This window comes from Brienomyrus brachyistius, chromosome 13 (genome assembly GCF_023856365.1).
Source record: "Brienomyrus brachyistius isolate T26 chromosome 13, BBRACH_0.4, whole genome shotgun sequence".
Taxonomy (NCBI): Eukaryota; Metazoa; Chordata; class Actinopteri; order Osteoglossiformes; family Mormyridae; genus Brienomyrus; species Brienomyrus brachyistius.
Window position 1 is genome coordinate 25391552 of NC_064545.1, and position 13986 is coordinate 25405537.

The 13986-nt window shown below is 45.4% G+C and overlaps 1 protein-coding gene across 1 annotated transcript in view; it reads left to right on the forward strand.

Annotated features, from left to right (window-relative positions):
- Positions 1-13986, forward strand: part of LOC125706644 (neural-cadherin-like) — a 132860-nt gene that overhangs the window by 27108 nt on the left and 91766 nt on the right. Inside the window, exons 2-5 of the mRNA XM_048973401.1 lie at positions 1827-2024; positions 2997-3222; positions 5146-5350; positions 6793-6904. Coding sequence (XP_048829358.1) covers positions 1827-2024; positions 2997-3222; positions 5146-5350; positions 6793-6904 — 741 coding nt within the window. The remainder of the gene's footprint in view (positions 1-1826; positions 2025-2996; positions 3223-5145; positions 5351-6792; positions 6905-13986) is intronic.

Genomic DNA, 13986 nt, shown 5'->3' on the forward strand with positions numbered 1-13986 from the left:
GTGCAGTTTTTGGATTTCAGTGTCATCTGCGTACTTTAGCAGAACTGCTGCTCCTCAGCTTCACAGCTAATGTGCACTCAGATATAATATTATACTCAATTAACCATCATTGCATGCTAGAGAGAATATATTAAAGCTTCGATAAAAACAAAAATGGGCTTGAATAACAGCCCCTTGCCTTTCACATCAGTCATATCCGGGAAGAGTGACCTGGGTTAATAAAAGACTTCAAACAGCATCTTGGATATTCATGTGCAAGACTGAAACATTCAGATATTTAACATTTACAAGTATGAGAAATTTAATTGTTCCATGACAACCTTTGTGGTTGAAAATTCTGATTAATGTTCTCTCTTGCTCGGAGATTTTGTCTTGTTCCTTCTCTCTCAGAGTTGACTTGTACATGCCTTATTCAAGAACTATCTTTGCAAACAAAGAGAAAATCCAAAAGTATTAATGAAAGAATCATTTAAAAATCCTTTTGGTGTTCTGCGTTTTGTATAATCTCGAGGATTCGTCTTGATAACGACTTAAGTTTACACACGGTGATGTTTATTTCCGTATTTTCAATTGAAGTACAGGCTGCTGTTTCAACCTGGTGCTGCTCCCTTTGTGAGCTGCACTTTTCTTCTGCGAGTCTCTGCTATCTTAATCGCTCTCGGCGAGTCACTGATTGTTTCTTGCTACTTTTCCTTCCCTCTCTCTCCTTCCTCTCTTGGTGTGACTGCTTCTTTGTTGCCATGAATTAAGAATCATCTTGTAGCGCGGGGGAGGTGTGGGTGATTTGGGTGGCTTTGAGTTTCCTAGGTGATGTATGTATGACTGTGTACGTGTGCGTGTGTGTGTGTGTATCTCTGTATGTGTGTATGGCTGTGTGTGCCTGAATTTCTGTGTGTGGGTATATGTGTGTTATGTACATGTGTAAATGTATATAAGTGTTATGTACAGTGCATGTATAAAATAATGTAAATGTTTTTATCTTAAGGATGCAACATATCAAAATGTGCAAAAGCAAAGGGGTATGAATTCTTTCTGCCCTGCATGTGTGAAAGCCCTGCATGTGTGTGCAATCAGCCCTTCTTTCATCGGACGACGGCAGGAACCTTTTGATTCAGCATCATTACGATGGTGCCTTCCCATCAGACCACCTCCTGTCGATAATCCCAGCACCTCATAGCCGCCCGACATGTGACTCATTCCTGTGGGCGTGAGGCACGCTAGCCAGCTCTAGCTTGCACGATTCAAGTGGCAGGAGCAGGAGTACCCCGGCCCCCCCCAGCCGTCTGAATGCCTGCCCCCGGTGTGGCTCAGATGAAGTGATCACCTCATTACATGTAACACCCACTGTCCCTGTTACATTGCCTAGGGTGGTGATGCACTTACTGTAACTTTCTGAAAGGGCACCACTAGAGATTTTGGGCCCCGTGAAAGCATATCATATTGGGCCCCCAACACAGACCAATTAGGGCCCTTGTATGATAGGGGCCTAGGAATCATGCTAACTCCCCGCCCCAGTCCTCTTTCGATAGCAGGTGTTTGGTAGACTACACTGATGGTAACTTGCTATCGCATCCGAAGTTCGCACAAGCCTAAGCCTTACTTATTAAGATGCGGTCTATTCGCTGAAGTCATTTCATCGGGTGATTAATAAAAGAAGCTTGTTTATCTGAGCAGTTAAATCGATAATCCATTTAGGCACAGTTAACCTAAAAATAATTGGTTTAATTTGCATAAGAACAACAATAATCTTCCAGGGTAATGTGGCTTACAGAAGCTTAGAGAAACTTCTTCCAGTAAATATGTGTGCATTCTTCGGTCTTCTTCAGGTCCAGACTGGTATTTGGTGCATGTTGAGGTAATGGTCACAGACGTAAATGACAATGCACCCGAATGGAGCATGACGCCGACCCCTTACCTGGCTGTGGTTTCTCCGGACGCCCCTCCTGGCACGCTGGTCTACAAGCTGCACGCACGCGACGACGACGAGGGCAACAACGGGGAAGTGGAGTACTTCCTGTCTGATGGTACATGCTTTGTTGTGATTTGGACCTAATTCTGCCTTAATGGTACCTGTCGTGTGGACTTGCACATATGGCCCCTAATGTAATGTGAGTTTCAAAAACTCCGACACTGCCATTAATGTGCAAAATCGTGCAATGCTGTTAACAAAAACCTTTTATGTTCCCCATTTCTCTGGTAATCCTAACAAAAGGTTCTGCCATCTCCTGATTCTTCTGCTGGAAAATAATTGCAAGTGGTTTTTCTACAAAAAAAAAAAAGCCTGCAACAAAGGAGCATTAAATAATGAAGGAAACAGCAAGACAGCTAATGTAATAATTTCATTTCAGATGTGTTATTACCCTATTTCATTTCCGTCGCTGAGAAAGGCTGTCAGTGATTTCAGTGAATGCATCGTTTTGTTTGGTCCAATTATCCTTTATTCTCTGATTAGGAGACATACATCCAGTTATCACCAGTCTTAAAAAGATAGTAAAGAAACAGCCAGTGAGTGTGATATTTCCTTTCATTAGAGCTTACTCAGAGCATCTGGGTGGGGTTTCAGATAGCAGTAAGTGAGGAGCAAGTCTATATGAGTCCTGTCTCTAGACGAGGATAAACAGGGCTGACTCCGAAGTTCACGTCCTTCTAGCTCAGCGTTTCCCCATGCAGCCCTTGGGAACCCTCAGACTCTCCATATTTTTGCTCTCTCACAGCTTCCAACACTCCCCTTCCAGGGTATTTGGTGTTTGTGATTGGCTGGCAGCTAGGAAAGAGCAAAAAAATGCACTGCTGGGGGTCTCCAAAGAATGGGTGGAGGAGCACTGAGCTGGATGGACATAAAAAGGGATGCACTCCTCGCCTGGCTGAGTTAGACTTATTAGAAGGGATCGTTTAAGGATAAACTTTGCTAGAAGTCTGTAGGAAAGAATGACAAGGCCAACAGCTGGAGGTGGGGTGCGTGTAACAGCCTGTGCTCGCTGCCCACTTGCCTGCAGGGGGCGACGGCCGCTTTGAGGTAGACAGGAGGAGTGGCCAGGTGAGGACGACGGGCCTGCCGCTGCAGAAGGACAGGGAGTACCTGCTGACCGTGGTGGCAGCTGACAAGCTGGGCATCCGTGGCTTGGCTGCCCTGCTGTCTGTGATTGCGGGACCCAGAGCGCCACAGTTCACCAACTCCTCCTACTCTGTCTCCATCGCTGAGAACACCGCCGAGGGCCAGCCGTAAGTACCCTGGGACAGCAGGCATCCCCCAGATGCTCCCCCTTCTGATCGACATGTGCTGTGTAGCTCGGTGAGTTAGCCCTCTATACCAGTGGTTGGAAGGTCACTGGTTCAAATCCTGTTCTTGGCTGAATAGCTGTGTGTCTGCCGGGCCCTTGAGCAAGGCCCTTAACCCCCTAAAATGCTCCGGCGGCAGCGGATAAATGGTTGACCCTGTGCTTATTCTTACCTTTGTGTGTCTCAAAGGAAAGCAAGATGTGATATGTGAAAACTAAAAGAATTCCACTGTGCGAATGCTAACATGATGCATCTTTACATGTAAATCCTGCATGCAAAAACACGCAAGTGTTATTCTCACATGTATGCATAGCCTCATATGGTCAGAACAGAACTGTGCCAATCCAGTGAATTAACAATATGGCTACCCTCTTCTGTCTGGCTATTGGCTGCTAATGTGCTGAAATAATTCCCACTGAAACTCTGAAGAACTTAATGGACCCATAGGAAAGGTTCCAGTCACTATTTATTACTGTACACCGTCCATGTGTCAGTGTTAACATGTGATGGTCATGCAGTAGGCTGGCGACCTGGCGGGGGGGGGGTGCCCATCCCGGCTCCTTCCGCCAGTGCTATCAGAATTGATTTTCCATTACGGGTACACACAATATATTAATTCTGCATTCCTCAAAGTGGTACATGGCTAATTGGCTTGGTCGTTAGTGGTGGAAATGAGAAGAGTGCTTTTATAATCATAATTGTGGAATGGTTACAGAAGCATTAGAGGGACCACAGAGCACATTTAGGTCATGGCACTTTTGACTCATAGCTGTTTTATAGTTGGGATCTGCAGTGTTCTAGTAGGATCTGGGATCCATAGTGTTCTGTAGATGGGATCTGAGATGCATAGTGCTTTATAGCGGGATCTGGGATCTACGTTGTTCTATAGATGGGGTCTACAGCATAACTGGAGTAAGTTTCATAATTCTAGGCACGAGAAATCAGAGTAGTCAGTTTAATATAATAGCAGTATCTGTCTCTGCTCTGTCTCCAAAACGCACCGGGGGGAAGGGGCTAGTGCAGCCCCCCATCGGCTGTTCTGCTTCTCTTGCTCTCCCTCTCCTCTCTCTTTCCGTGGATCATTTGGTCTCCTCTCTCTGTCTTTTTTGATTTAATGTCTCAGTGGAAAACTTGCAGTTTCCATTTATATTAGATCTGGTGTTGACAAGCTGATACATCGGAGCCGAAGATTTACCTGACGTGTCCATGGACGGGTCTTTAGTGTTGTGTTTGATCCCCAGTTTTGAACAAGCTCTGAATTAACTGTGTCCAGGGGCTCTGGCCCTGCGTCAGGGATTTCTGCTCATGTGTGTCGGCATCGGTACGCTAACTTAAACCACAGCTCCCTTTATCGAGCGGGAACGCTTAGCGGTCTTGTGATATAATTGCTATAGCTCTGTGAAGAGGATGAATGGGGAGTCCATGCAGAATCGAAAGGCAGTGAGGCTCGATCTCCTTCACTCATCACTATCCACCATCAATACAATATCTATACAGTATCATCAATGCTAATGCAAATGTATGCATTCATCTCCCAAGCCATTGTCCAATACATATTGCAGTTTGGACTATTCTGGATATTTTACTGGGGCTATTTATGTTAACAGTCTTAACAGTACAATAGGAGAGTCTCACTGGGGATTTGAACATCAGACTATGTATAGGTCCATATGCTTAATTGCTATTCTAGCTGCTGTCCCAAGCTGTATCCTTCAGTTACATTTTTCTGTGTCAGGAAGTCTAAGATACATTGCGTGTGAGTTTTGCAGGTTCAGGATTTCCGGAACATTTTGTGAAATAGTGACTGTAAGTTCCAGCCAGAGGCTTTTGCTGCATTGAAAGCTGCGGTGATGTCTTCCACGGCAGGTTCATCACGGTATCGGCTACGTCCTTCCAGCAACAGAAGCTCAGCTACAGCCTTCTCATCAACCCCAGCAGCCTCTTCTCCATCAGACCGGACACGGGCGAAATCAGCTTGACCCGCACCGTTGACTATGAGAGTGACCAGCATCGCTACCTGCTGCTGGTGCGAGCCAGCGAGAGTCAGGACAGCCTGAGCAGCGCCGCTGAGGTGGGTGAGCACTCCCCAACCGGGCCGGGCCGGGCCGGGCCTTCGGAGCTCTAACGAATGAAGTTAACTTTACAAATTCAGTGAATGTTTAATTCCAGCACATCTCATCTAGCTCCATCATCTGCTGTCTCAAAGCACCAAAGCTAATAAAATGACTTGGAAGACTATTTGCCGTGGGGCGTTGCCAAGGCTGCAGGTGAGGCTGGGTGGGGGAAACTGGAAATCACTGGGTGATGCGGCACCTGGAAAGTCACGGAATGGGACGAGGACAAGTCGAAAACTCAGATGCAGCAGCAGCGTGTGGGTGTGTCACTGATGGGGACAAATCAGCAGAACCGTCACCTTCCCTACACTCACTCCCCCCCTAATCGGGCACTTCTGCCCTTTCAGGACAGATATGCAACAGCTGTACTCCTTCAATGGCTGACACTTGGTCCGTTGTCTGGTTAAACAACATTAAGCAGTTTGTCTCATATCTCTGGCCCTGACACTGAATACTGTATTCCTTTTCACGTTTATACCGCCAGATTTAAATTCCTCAATTCCCACTGTCGATTGAGTCTACCTCCACATCTGTGGAGGTGTGGAGCTGGGATGTGCAAATAGAACGGACTGGGCCGAGGGGTCTTCGTTCCAGAGGCGATGCCTGCTTCGTACTGGGAAGGTTTCATTGAGCAGAACGAATTGATTGTCACTCCACTGAGTCGCACTTCGATATGAGAGTGGGGGGAGGGGGAGCTACAGTAGCTGTGAATCTTATTAAGAAAATCAACTGGGAACAATTTATTTCACGTTTACTTTGTTTACAGTACAAACAAAGAAATTCATCGCCGCACAACGCGTGCCAGCACCAAATGTATATAAAAATTTTAGGCATATGAAACTTATGTACAGTATAATAAAAAATCACATTTTCGAAATTACTGTATTGTTTTTGACTGTCTTTTAATGTTGTTTAGTTTTTTGGGGGGGGGGATATTTTGTGGTTCTTTTCCATGTTTTGGCGTCTTTCGAGCGCCACTAATAAGCCCACTAATAAGCGTACGCTCAGTCGTGTGTTGGTCCGCCTTCCGTAAGCGTTTGTTCTCTCTTTCCCTTTTGTACTCTTTAAGGTTATTTTAATTTGTCTATATTCTTGGTCACAGAAAATTGAAAACATTCACTGTTTCTGAGGTTTGAGCGCATTATTTGTATTTACATTATTTCAAATGGGAAAAATTGATTCAGGTTGCAAACTTTCCTGGTCGCGAATTGAGTCCTCGAACGAATTAAGTTCGTGAACTGATGTATGGCGGTAGTAAGAACAGCGTTTCTTACACATGACTTTAATCAGTACAAAGTCCTTCCTGTCTGCCAGCCGAAATGAAAAATTAAAAATACAAATGCCTTTTTAAAAGTCCTTGTTAAACTCTCATTTTAACTCCCCCCCCCTTTTTAAATAGGTACAGGTGCTGATACTGGATGAGAATGACTGCGTCCCAGAATTCCTGCAATCCATTTACAGCAAAGACAGCGTTCCGGAGACGGTAACTACGGCAACCTCGCTGCTTCAAGGTGAGCTCAGTATATTAGATGCGGGTTTTGGTCTTGCTTGGTTCTAGGTTGGTACCTTTTTTAATGAAATACCCTCTCCGTACTACATCAGTTGCTGATATTTCGTGGGAATTTTGTGCCGGATGAATGGATAGATGGATGAATAAAATAAAAATTCAGTAGAATTTGCATCGTGGACTATATAATAATTATATAATATCGGTGGCATCGTCACTCAGTGGACAGGCCTTCGATTCCCACCTCTGCACTGTGTTTATTCTCCCTGTACTGAGCAGGAGTTTCCAAAGATGTGCAATTAGTTGACCTGATGTTTGTTGTTTAACTAACCTGATGTTGGCTAAAACGTGTGGTTGTGTGTGACCTGTAAAAGTCTATATAGGGCCTTGTCAGGGGTCTACCCCTCCGCCTTGTGCTCTGCTCTGCCTGGAATGAGCTCTGAGCCCTTCTGTGACCCTAACCTGCATGGTGATATATATTAAGCACCTACAGCAGTATGATATGCTCTTAACGAATCTGTGAAGTATGAGTAGAATCTGTGAATCTACACCACTGGATATTAAGTTCATGGGACTGACGTGTAGCAGCTACAAGGAAACACATATTACAGCTTATTTTGCTTCAGTTCTGGTGGGTTCATCACGGAAGTTTCCAAATGCCATGCAGTAATTATGATTGTTGGTTCACTGCGGTTGTTCGGCTGTTCAGAGATGCGGAATGAATCTTTTGGTCCCAAATATCTTTAGGATTAATTTGGAGTTTCATTATTTTTATTAGGGGCGGCATGGTGGTGCAGTGGGGGCGGCATGGTGGTGCAGTGGTTAGCACTGTTGCCTCACACCTCTGGGACCCTGGTTCGAATCTCCGCCTGGGTCACATGGAGTTTGCATGTTCTCCCCATGTCGTCGTGGCGTTTCCTCCGGGTACTCCGGTTTCCCCCCACGGTCCAAAAACATGCTGAGGCTAATTGGACTTGCTAAATTGCCCATAGGAATGCATGTGAGAGTGAATGCTGTGTGAGTGTGCCCTGCGAGGGGCTGGCCCCCCATCCTGGGTTGTGCCCATTGCTTCCGGGATAGGCTCCGGACCCCCCGCGACCCAGTAGGATAAGCGGTTTGTAAAATGGATGGATGGATGGATGGATGGATTATTTTTATTACACAAACCCTACTTTTAGCCAGCCAGACTGCTCTGGCAAGAAGGGAGCCCAGTCTTCCAGCTGCTCAAGGCCTCGCAGTCTATGCGCCACTCAGCTAATTAATTAATATCATTCTTTGGATAGAAAATAGCATTGTCTATCCCAGCCAGTAAATTACTCACACCTGCCAAAGCTGGCCCTGCCACTATCTATCTAAACGATGACTTTAATCAGCTGACAAATGGAAAATGCCCCTCTGTGATGTCATTGGCTACCTCTCCAGCAGCCAGGGCAGGTGCTATGCTCGGTCCGTGGGTGACTGCAGCACAGAGTAATCTGCACAGCCCTGGAATCTCACTGCCATTCCCCAGAGTGTCAGACCAGAGGCTGCAGGCTAGTGCTGCCTCAAAACCAGCTGATTATTATAAATGCTCAGCAGTACTGGAGTTTAAATCTGAACTCTCCTTCTTTGTAGCTGTGTGTTGTGCTGGATTTATTCCAGACCTACTTCAATGAATATTTTGAAATATACTATTTATTTTACACCCACGCTGCTATGAAGAGGCCTATAGTACAGATCTTGTTACTAAGTAGAATGGAATATGTATTAAACGCAGCATTAACAGGGGCAGTGTGTGGCTCTGTGCTTAGTACTTTACGTCTGTGATCAGAGAATTGCAAGTTCAAAACAAAGGGCTGGCTGAGTGATGTCACTGTGCCCTTGAGCAAAGCCTGTATTTCCAGTTTCTCTCGGAACTGACTAACACTTCTCTCTCATTTTTATGTCACTTTGGGCACAAGCATCTCTAAGAGAAATGCAAATGCCTGTCAGGTACTGCGGAGTGGGCTTCAGTTTTAAGAATGCAAAAAATGTGCATGTTTGAGTTACAAAATAATGAGTGACACAGTGCTTCAGGGGCTAGGACTATTGCCCTAGGTTTGGGGGCTTCATTCAGGGGCTATTCTAGGATTTGAGGCTTAGGGGTGCTCAGTGTCCTTAAGAAATACTGCACTTGCACCCTGGGGGGTCCCCGACACTTGTATTTGCACAGAGGAAGTTTGGTGAGTGAGGGCTATGAAATGTGTGTGAAAATAACTGATGAATCACTAATTGGTGCTAGAAGTATTTTTCAGGAAAGCTGAGAAAAAAAAACGGGGGCTGAAGCTACCCTGAATAGGGTCTCAAACCACCTATGGTTTGAATTCTGTCCTCATGTGTGGAATTGTGTGTGTCCGTGGTCCAAGTATACATTACATTGTGGGGACCAATTTTTCAGTCCCCACAAGGGGCTAGAGATGTTACCTGGTACCTCGGGCGGAGCTTAATTTGGCTCCGCTTCTGATATCATAAGCGGGGGGGTGTATCCCTTATTCTGATTGGTCGAGGGGTTATGTCCATATATGGTATCATATATGCTTATGCCACGTGTTATCGCCCCCCTATCGACATGGCTTGGGAGATAAGGGTTGCCGTAAAACTTTAATAGAATAAAAACACATTACTATTTTAAAGGAAGAAAGCACTTAAACTCATTACATTTAACCAACATGGTAAAAGAAGAAAACCAGCGGTATTTACCAGTGTTTTATTTCGTTGTTAGGCTGAAGAAAGCATTTAACCAGCGAGCTTTTGGGAGGAATAACCTTTAAGTCCGACAGTAGCTAAAAGGCGAAATGAGCGAGTCCCGCAGCTCCGGTACGTGTGACCAACCTGTTTGAACAACGCGGCTGAAATGATTGTCCGAGACTTCCCCAATCTTGCGCATGCGCACTCACGCAGACACACATTTCAAAATGGCGGCACCAACGGGGATACATGTTGCCCTATTATTTCAAATAAGACCCTTTAACCATAATGGTTTTTAAGTAATTAAACTCTTTTTTGGCCAATGTGTTATTTAATATAAAACATCCTAAGCATTTTGACAACAAGAATCAAGGATTAACGCGGGAAATCCTTGTTAAAATGACTCTCGCTCTCTCTCCATGTCGCGCTTTTGAGTAGAGCCACGATCCCCACACAACACAATCTTTTATTGAAAACAGCTGAGGCAAGTAGTTTTCTGAATTTTAAAGTGTGCATAAAATAAGTAATTGTGTGTAAAATAAGCATAAAATGTGTTATAAAGCCAACGATAATTAATAAAGAATTTAAGCATAATATCCCACACGCACCCCGGCCTATAGCTGGCAGATCTCTAACACCACAACTCTGGGGTTCTGCCATAGGCCCGGACGCCCCACTATGGGCCTGGGGGTAGGATGCAGTATCTAACTACAATTGGGATAATGTGTCAAAGCTTAAATGGTTGTATGGCAAATTTGTATAAAATTTAAAATCAATAACATTTAAGTAATAAAACAATTTAGCTGTATTTTGTTAGTTTTATTTTTTATAAGCTGCTCCCAGTTTATTATTAATTTAATAGCTGTAGGAACTAGTGAGCGGTATTTAGCAACATACACCAAAAACATCTTCAACATTCCAATATGGAAGGTAACCGACAAAGTTTTCAAGCAGATTCCATAAAACAAGACACCGCAAGTTGAGCGTTCGATTAGGAGATGGCCCTCTACGTAGTCCTGGATAGGAACTATAGTGAGCAGTATTTAGCTACGTACTCCAAAAACATTTAAAAAACTTTGACAGAATAAAGCCTTCGTTATTTTAATAAATATGTTTTTTCAGTAAATGTTTATTCACACTCATGCGCACAAACACACACCCCGGAGGTCGGGGGGCTTTAGAGTTTAACTTTGGGTTGATTGCAGTGTGTGACCAAACCCCAAAGCACCCTAACTTAGTCGTTCACTAACTTATCGCGAAAAAACACACAGAAATAGACTTTTAAATTTTAAAGAAAAGATATTAACGGCTTTTGGTAACGTTTACAGGTATACAAACGTTAGATGTATCGGACATGCGCACAAGTGCACAACCAAGGGTTGGCCTTTAGAGTTTTACAATCAAACTCAGTCAAAAAACACCAGGCATATATAGTTTACGTTTTTTATTAAAATATATAAGGATTCTTTTGTTATTGTGAAATTTTAAATGAGTATGAGTGTGATATAAATCATTTATGTAATAAGAATTGAGGAAGAACCTAAATAGCAGCTAGAAATGATTGACCAGGCAGACAGAAGTCTGCTTTTCTTATCTCACCAGCCATCGGAGGGTGGGATGGGGGGACACATAAGTGTAGGGTAGGAACTGTGGAATCAGGCAAGGGTGTAAGAATTTAGGATACATTTTTGTTATTTTAAAGAAGGTGTACGTCACTATTTAATTACATTTAATAGGAACTAGTAAGCTGCATATAGCACCATGCAGCAAATATACATTAAAAACTTTAAAGAATAATCCCTTAGTTATTTTAATAAAGGACTCAGATAATCGAGGGGCAGAGCCAAAAATAGTTCAATCTCCTAATCCTCTGACTTATTATTAAAGTCGCTTTGAAATTATATGGCTGGATGGACGATCCTTACCATTAGTTACCCACATTGTGAGAACAGTTCCCATAAACACACTCCTAAACCTTGTGAACAGCCTTCCCAGAAGAGTTGAAGCTGTTTTGTCTGCAAAAAGTTGTTCAGAATTTGCCACAGATCCGTAAACTGTGTTTGAGAGTCAAAATTACGAAAAGATCAGCTCCAAATGGGGCTGGTGAGTGGCTCAGTGGGCTAAGTCGATCAGAAAAGTTGTGATCGGACAGTTGAGGTTGGTGCTTGCGGGTGGGTCCTTGGATGCGCTGGCTGACCCTGCAGTGTGGAGGAGTGTGCGGTGTGGAGTGTGTGAGAGAGAGAGGAATGAGAGGAGAGAGAGAGCAGGATCAGTCAGTGTGCTCAAGGGCCTGCCCTGTAACTATTCTGCTATGGGCAGGCTTGGGCACACTGACCTTATCATAAGCACAGAGATTAGCCACTCACCACCCTTTTTTCGGAAAAAAAAAAAATTGCAAATGAAAGACTCATATCCATGTACCACCCGTCTCTGTGGCCCCTCCTCCATCTCCGTGGCCCACGCTGTGACTACTCTGCCAAGGCTGGGCTTGAACCAGCAACCTTCTGATCACAGATGCAGAGGCTTAGCCTGCGGCGCCACTCGCCACCCTTTCTCATATGTTGTTTTTCGTATATATGTCTTTTTTTTCCCTATCTTGCCAAATAAAGGATTCACACACATGTACCACCTATCCTTCCTGCCAAGGCTGGGCTTGAACCAGCAACCTTCTTACCACAGATACAGAGGCTTAGCCTGCAGTGCCACTCGCCACCCCTGCCTGTATGATTTGTTTTTCGTATATATGTTTTTTTTCCCCTATCTAGCCAAATGAAGGGCTCAAAGGACACAAATACCACCTATCTCTATGTGTTAGAGTTAAGGCAGTTGCTCTAGGGTCCGCGCTGTGACTATTCTAGCAACGCTGAATAACAGATACTGCTCCGCCTGGGGCTTGAACCATGGACCTCCTCGACCGCAGACACGGTCCCTCAGTGTGTCACGCCACCTTCTGACCAACCACCCATGAGGCTTCAAGATAATGATCTGCCGGGTGATGCGACGGCAATAAAAGATGCTACTCTGCTGAGGCTTGAACTGGGGATCTCCTCCATCGCAGGCACTGTCACTCAGCGCGTCGCGCCACCATCCATCCTGCATCACATCACCCGGCAGATCATCATCATGAACCCTTAAAAGTGTTTGGTTAGAGGGTGGCACGACACATAGAGTGACCGTGTTTGCCATGCAGGAGGTCCCTGGTTCGAGCTTCGGCAGTGTAGCGTCTTCTATTTCCGTCGTGTTACCCGGCAGATCATTATGATGAAGCCTTAAGGACTAGGGGGGTCTGGGGATGGAGGGTGGCGCGACCCACAGAGTGACCGTGTTTGTGATGCAGCGGATCCCTGGTTCTAACCTCGGCTGAGTAGCGTCATTTATTTCCGTCGCATTACCCGGCAGATCATTATGATGAAGCCTTAAGGATTAGGGGGGTCAGGGGATGGAGGGTGGCGCGACCCATAGAGTGACCGTGTTTGTGATGCAGTGGATCCCTGGTTCGAACCTCGGCTGAGTAGCGTCTTTTATTTCCGTCGCATTACCCGGCAGATCATTATGATGAAGCCTTAAGGACTAGGGGGGTCTGGGGATGGAGGGTGGCGCGACCCACAGAGTGACCGTGTTTGCGATGCAGGAGGTCCCTGATTTGAGCCTCGGCTGAGTAACATCTTTTATTTCTGTCGCGTTACCCGGCAGATCATTATGATGAAGCCTTAAAGTTGGGTTGATTGGAAGATGGAGGGTGGAGCAACACACAGAGTGACCGTGTTTGCGATGCAGGAGATCCCTGGTTTGAACCTCGGCTGAATAGTGTCTTTTATTTCCGTCGCATTACCCGGCAGATCATTATGATGAAGCCTTAAGGACTGGGGGGTCAGGGGATGGAGGGTGGTGCGACCCACAGAGTGACCGTGTTTGCGATGCAGGAGATCCCTGGTTCGAACCTCGGCTGAGTAGCGTCTTTTATTTCCGTCGCATTACCCGGCAGATCATTATGATGTAGCCTTAAGGGTTTGGGGGTCATAGGATGGATGGTGGCGCAACCCACAGAGTGACCGTATTTGCGATGCAGGAGGTCCCTGGTTTGAACCTCGGCTGAGTAGCGTCTTTTATTTCCGTCGCGTTACCCGGCAGATCATTATGATGAAGCCTTAAAGTTGGGTTGATCTGAAGATGGACGATGGCGTGACACACAGAGCGGCCGTGCTTGCAAATGCGGGAGATCCCTGGTTCGAGCCTCGACAGTGTAGCGTCTTTTATTTCCGTCGCGTTACCTGGCAGATCATTATGATGAAGCCTTAAGGGTTTGGGAGTCATAGGATGGAGGGTGGCGCAACCCACAGAGTGACCGTATTTACGATGCAGGAGGTCCCTGGTTCGAAC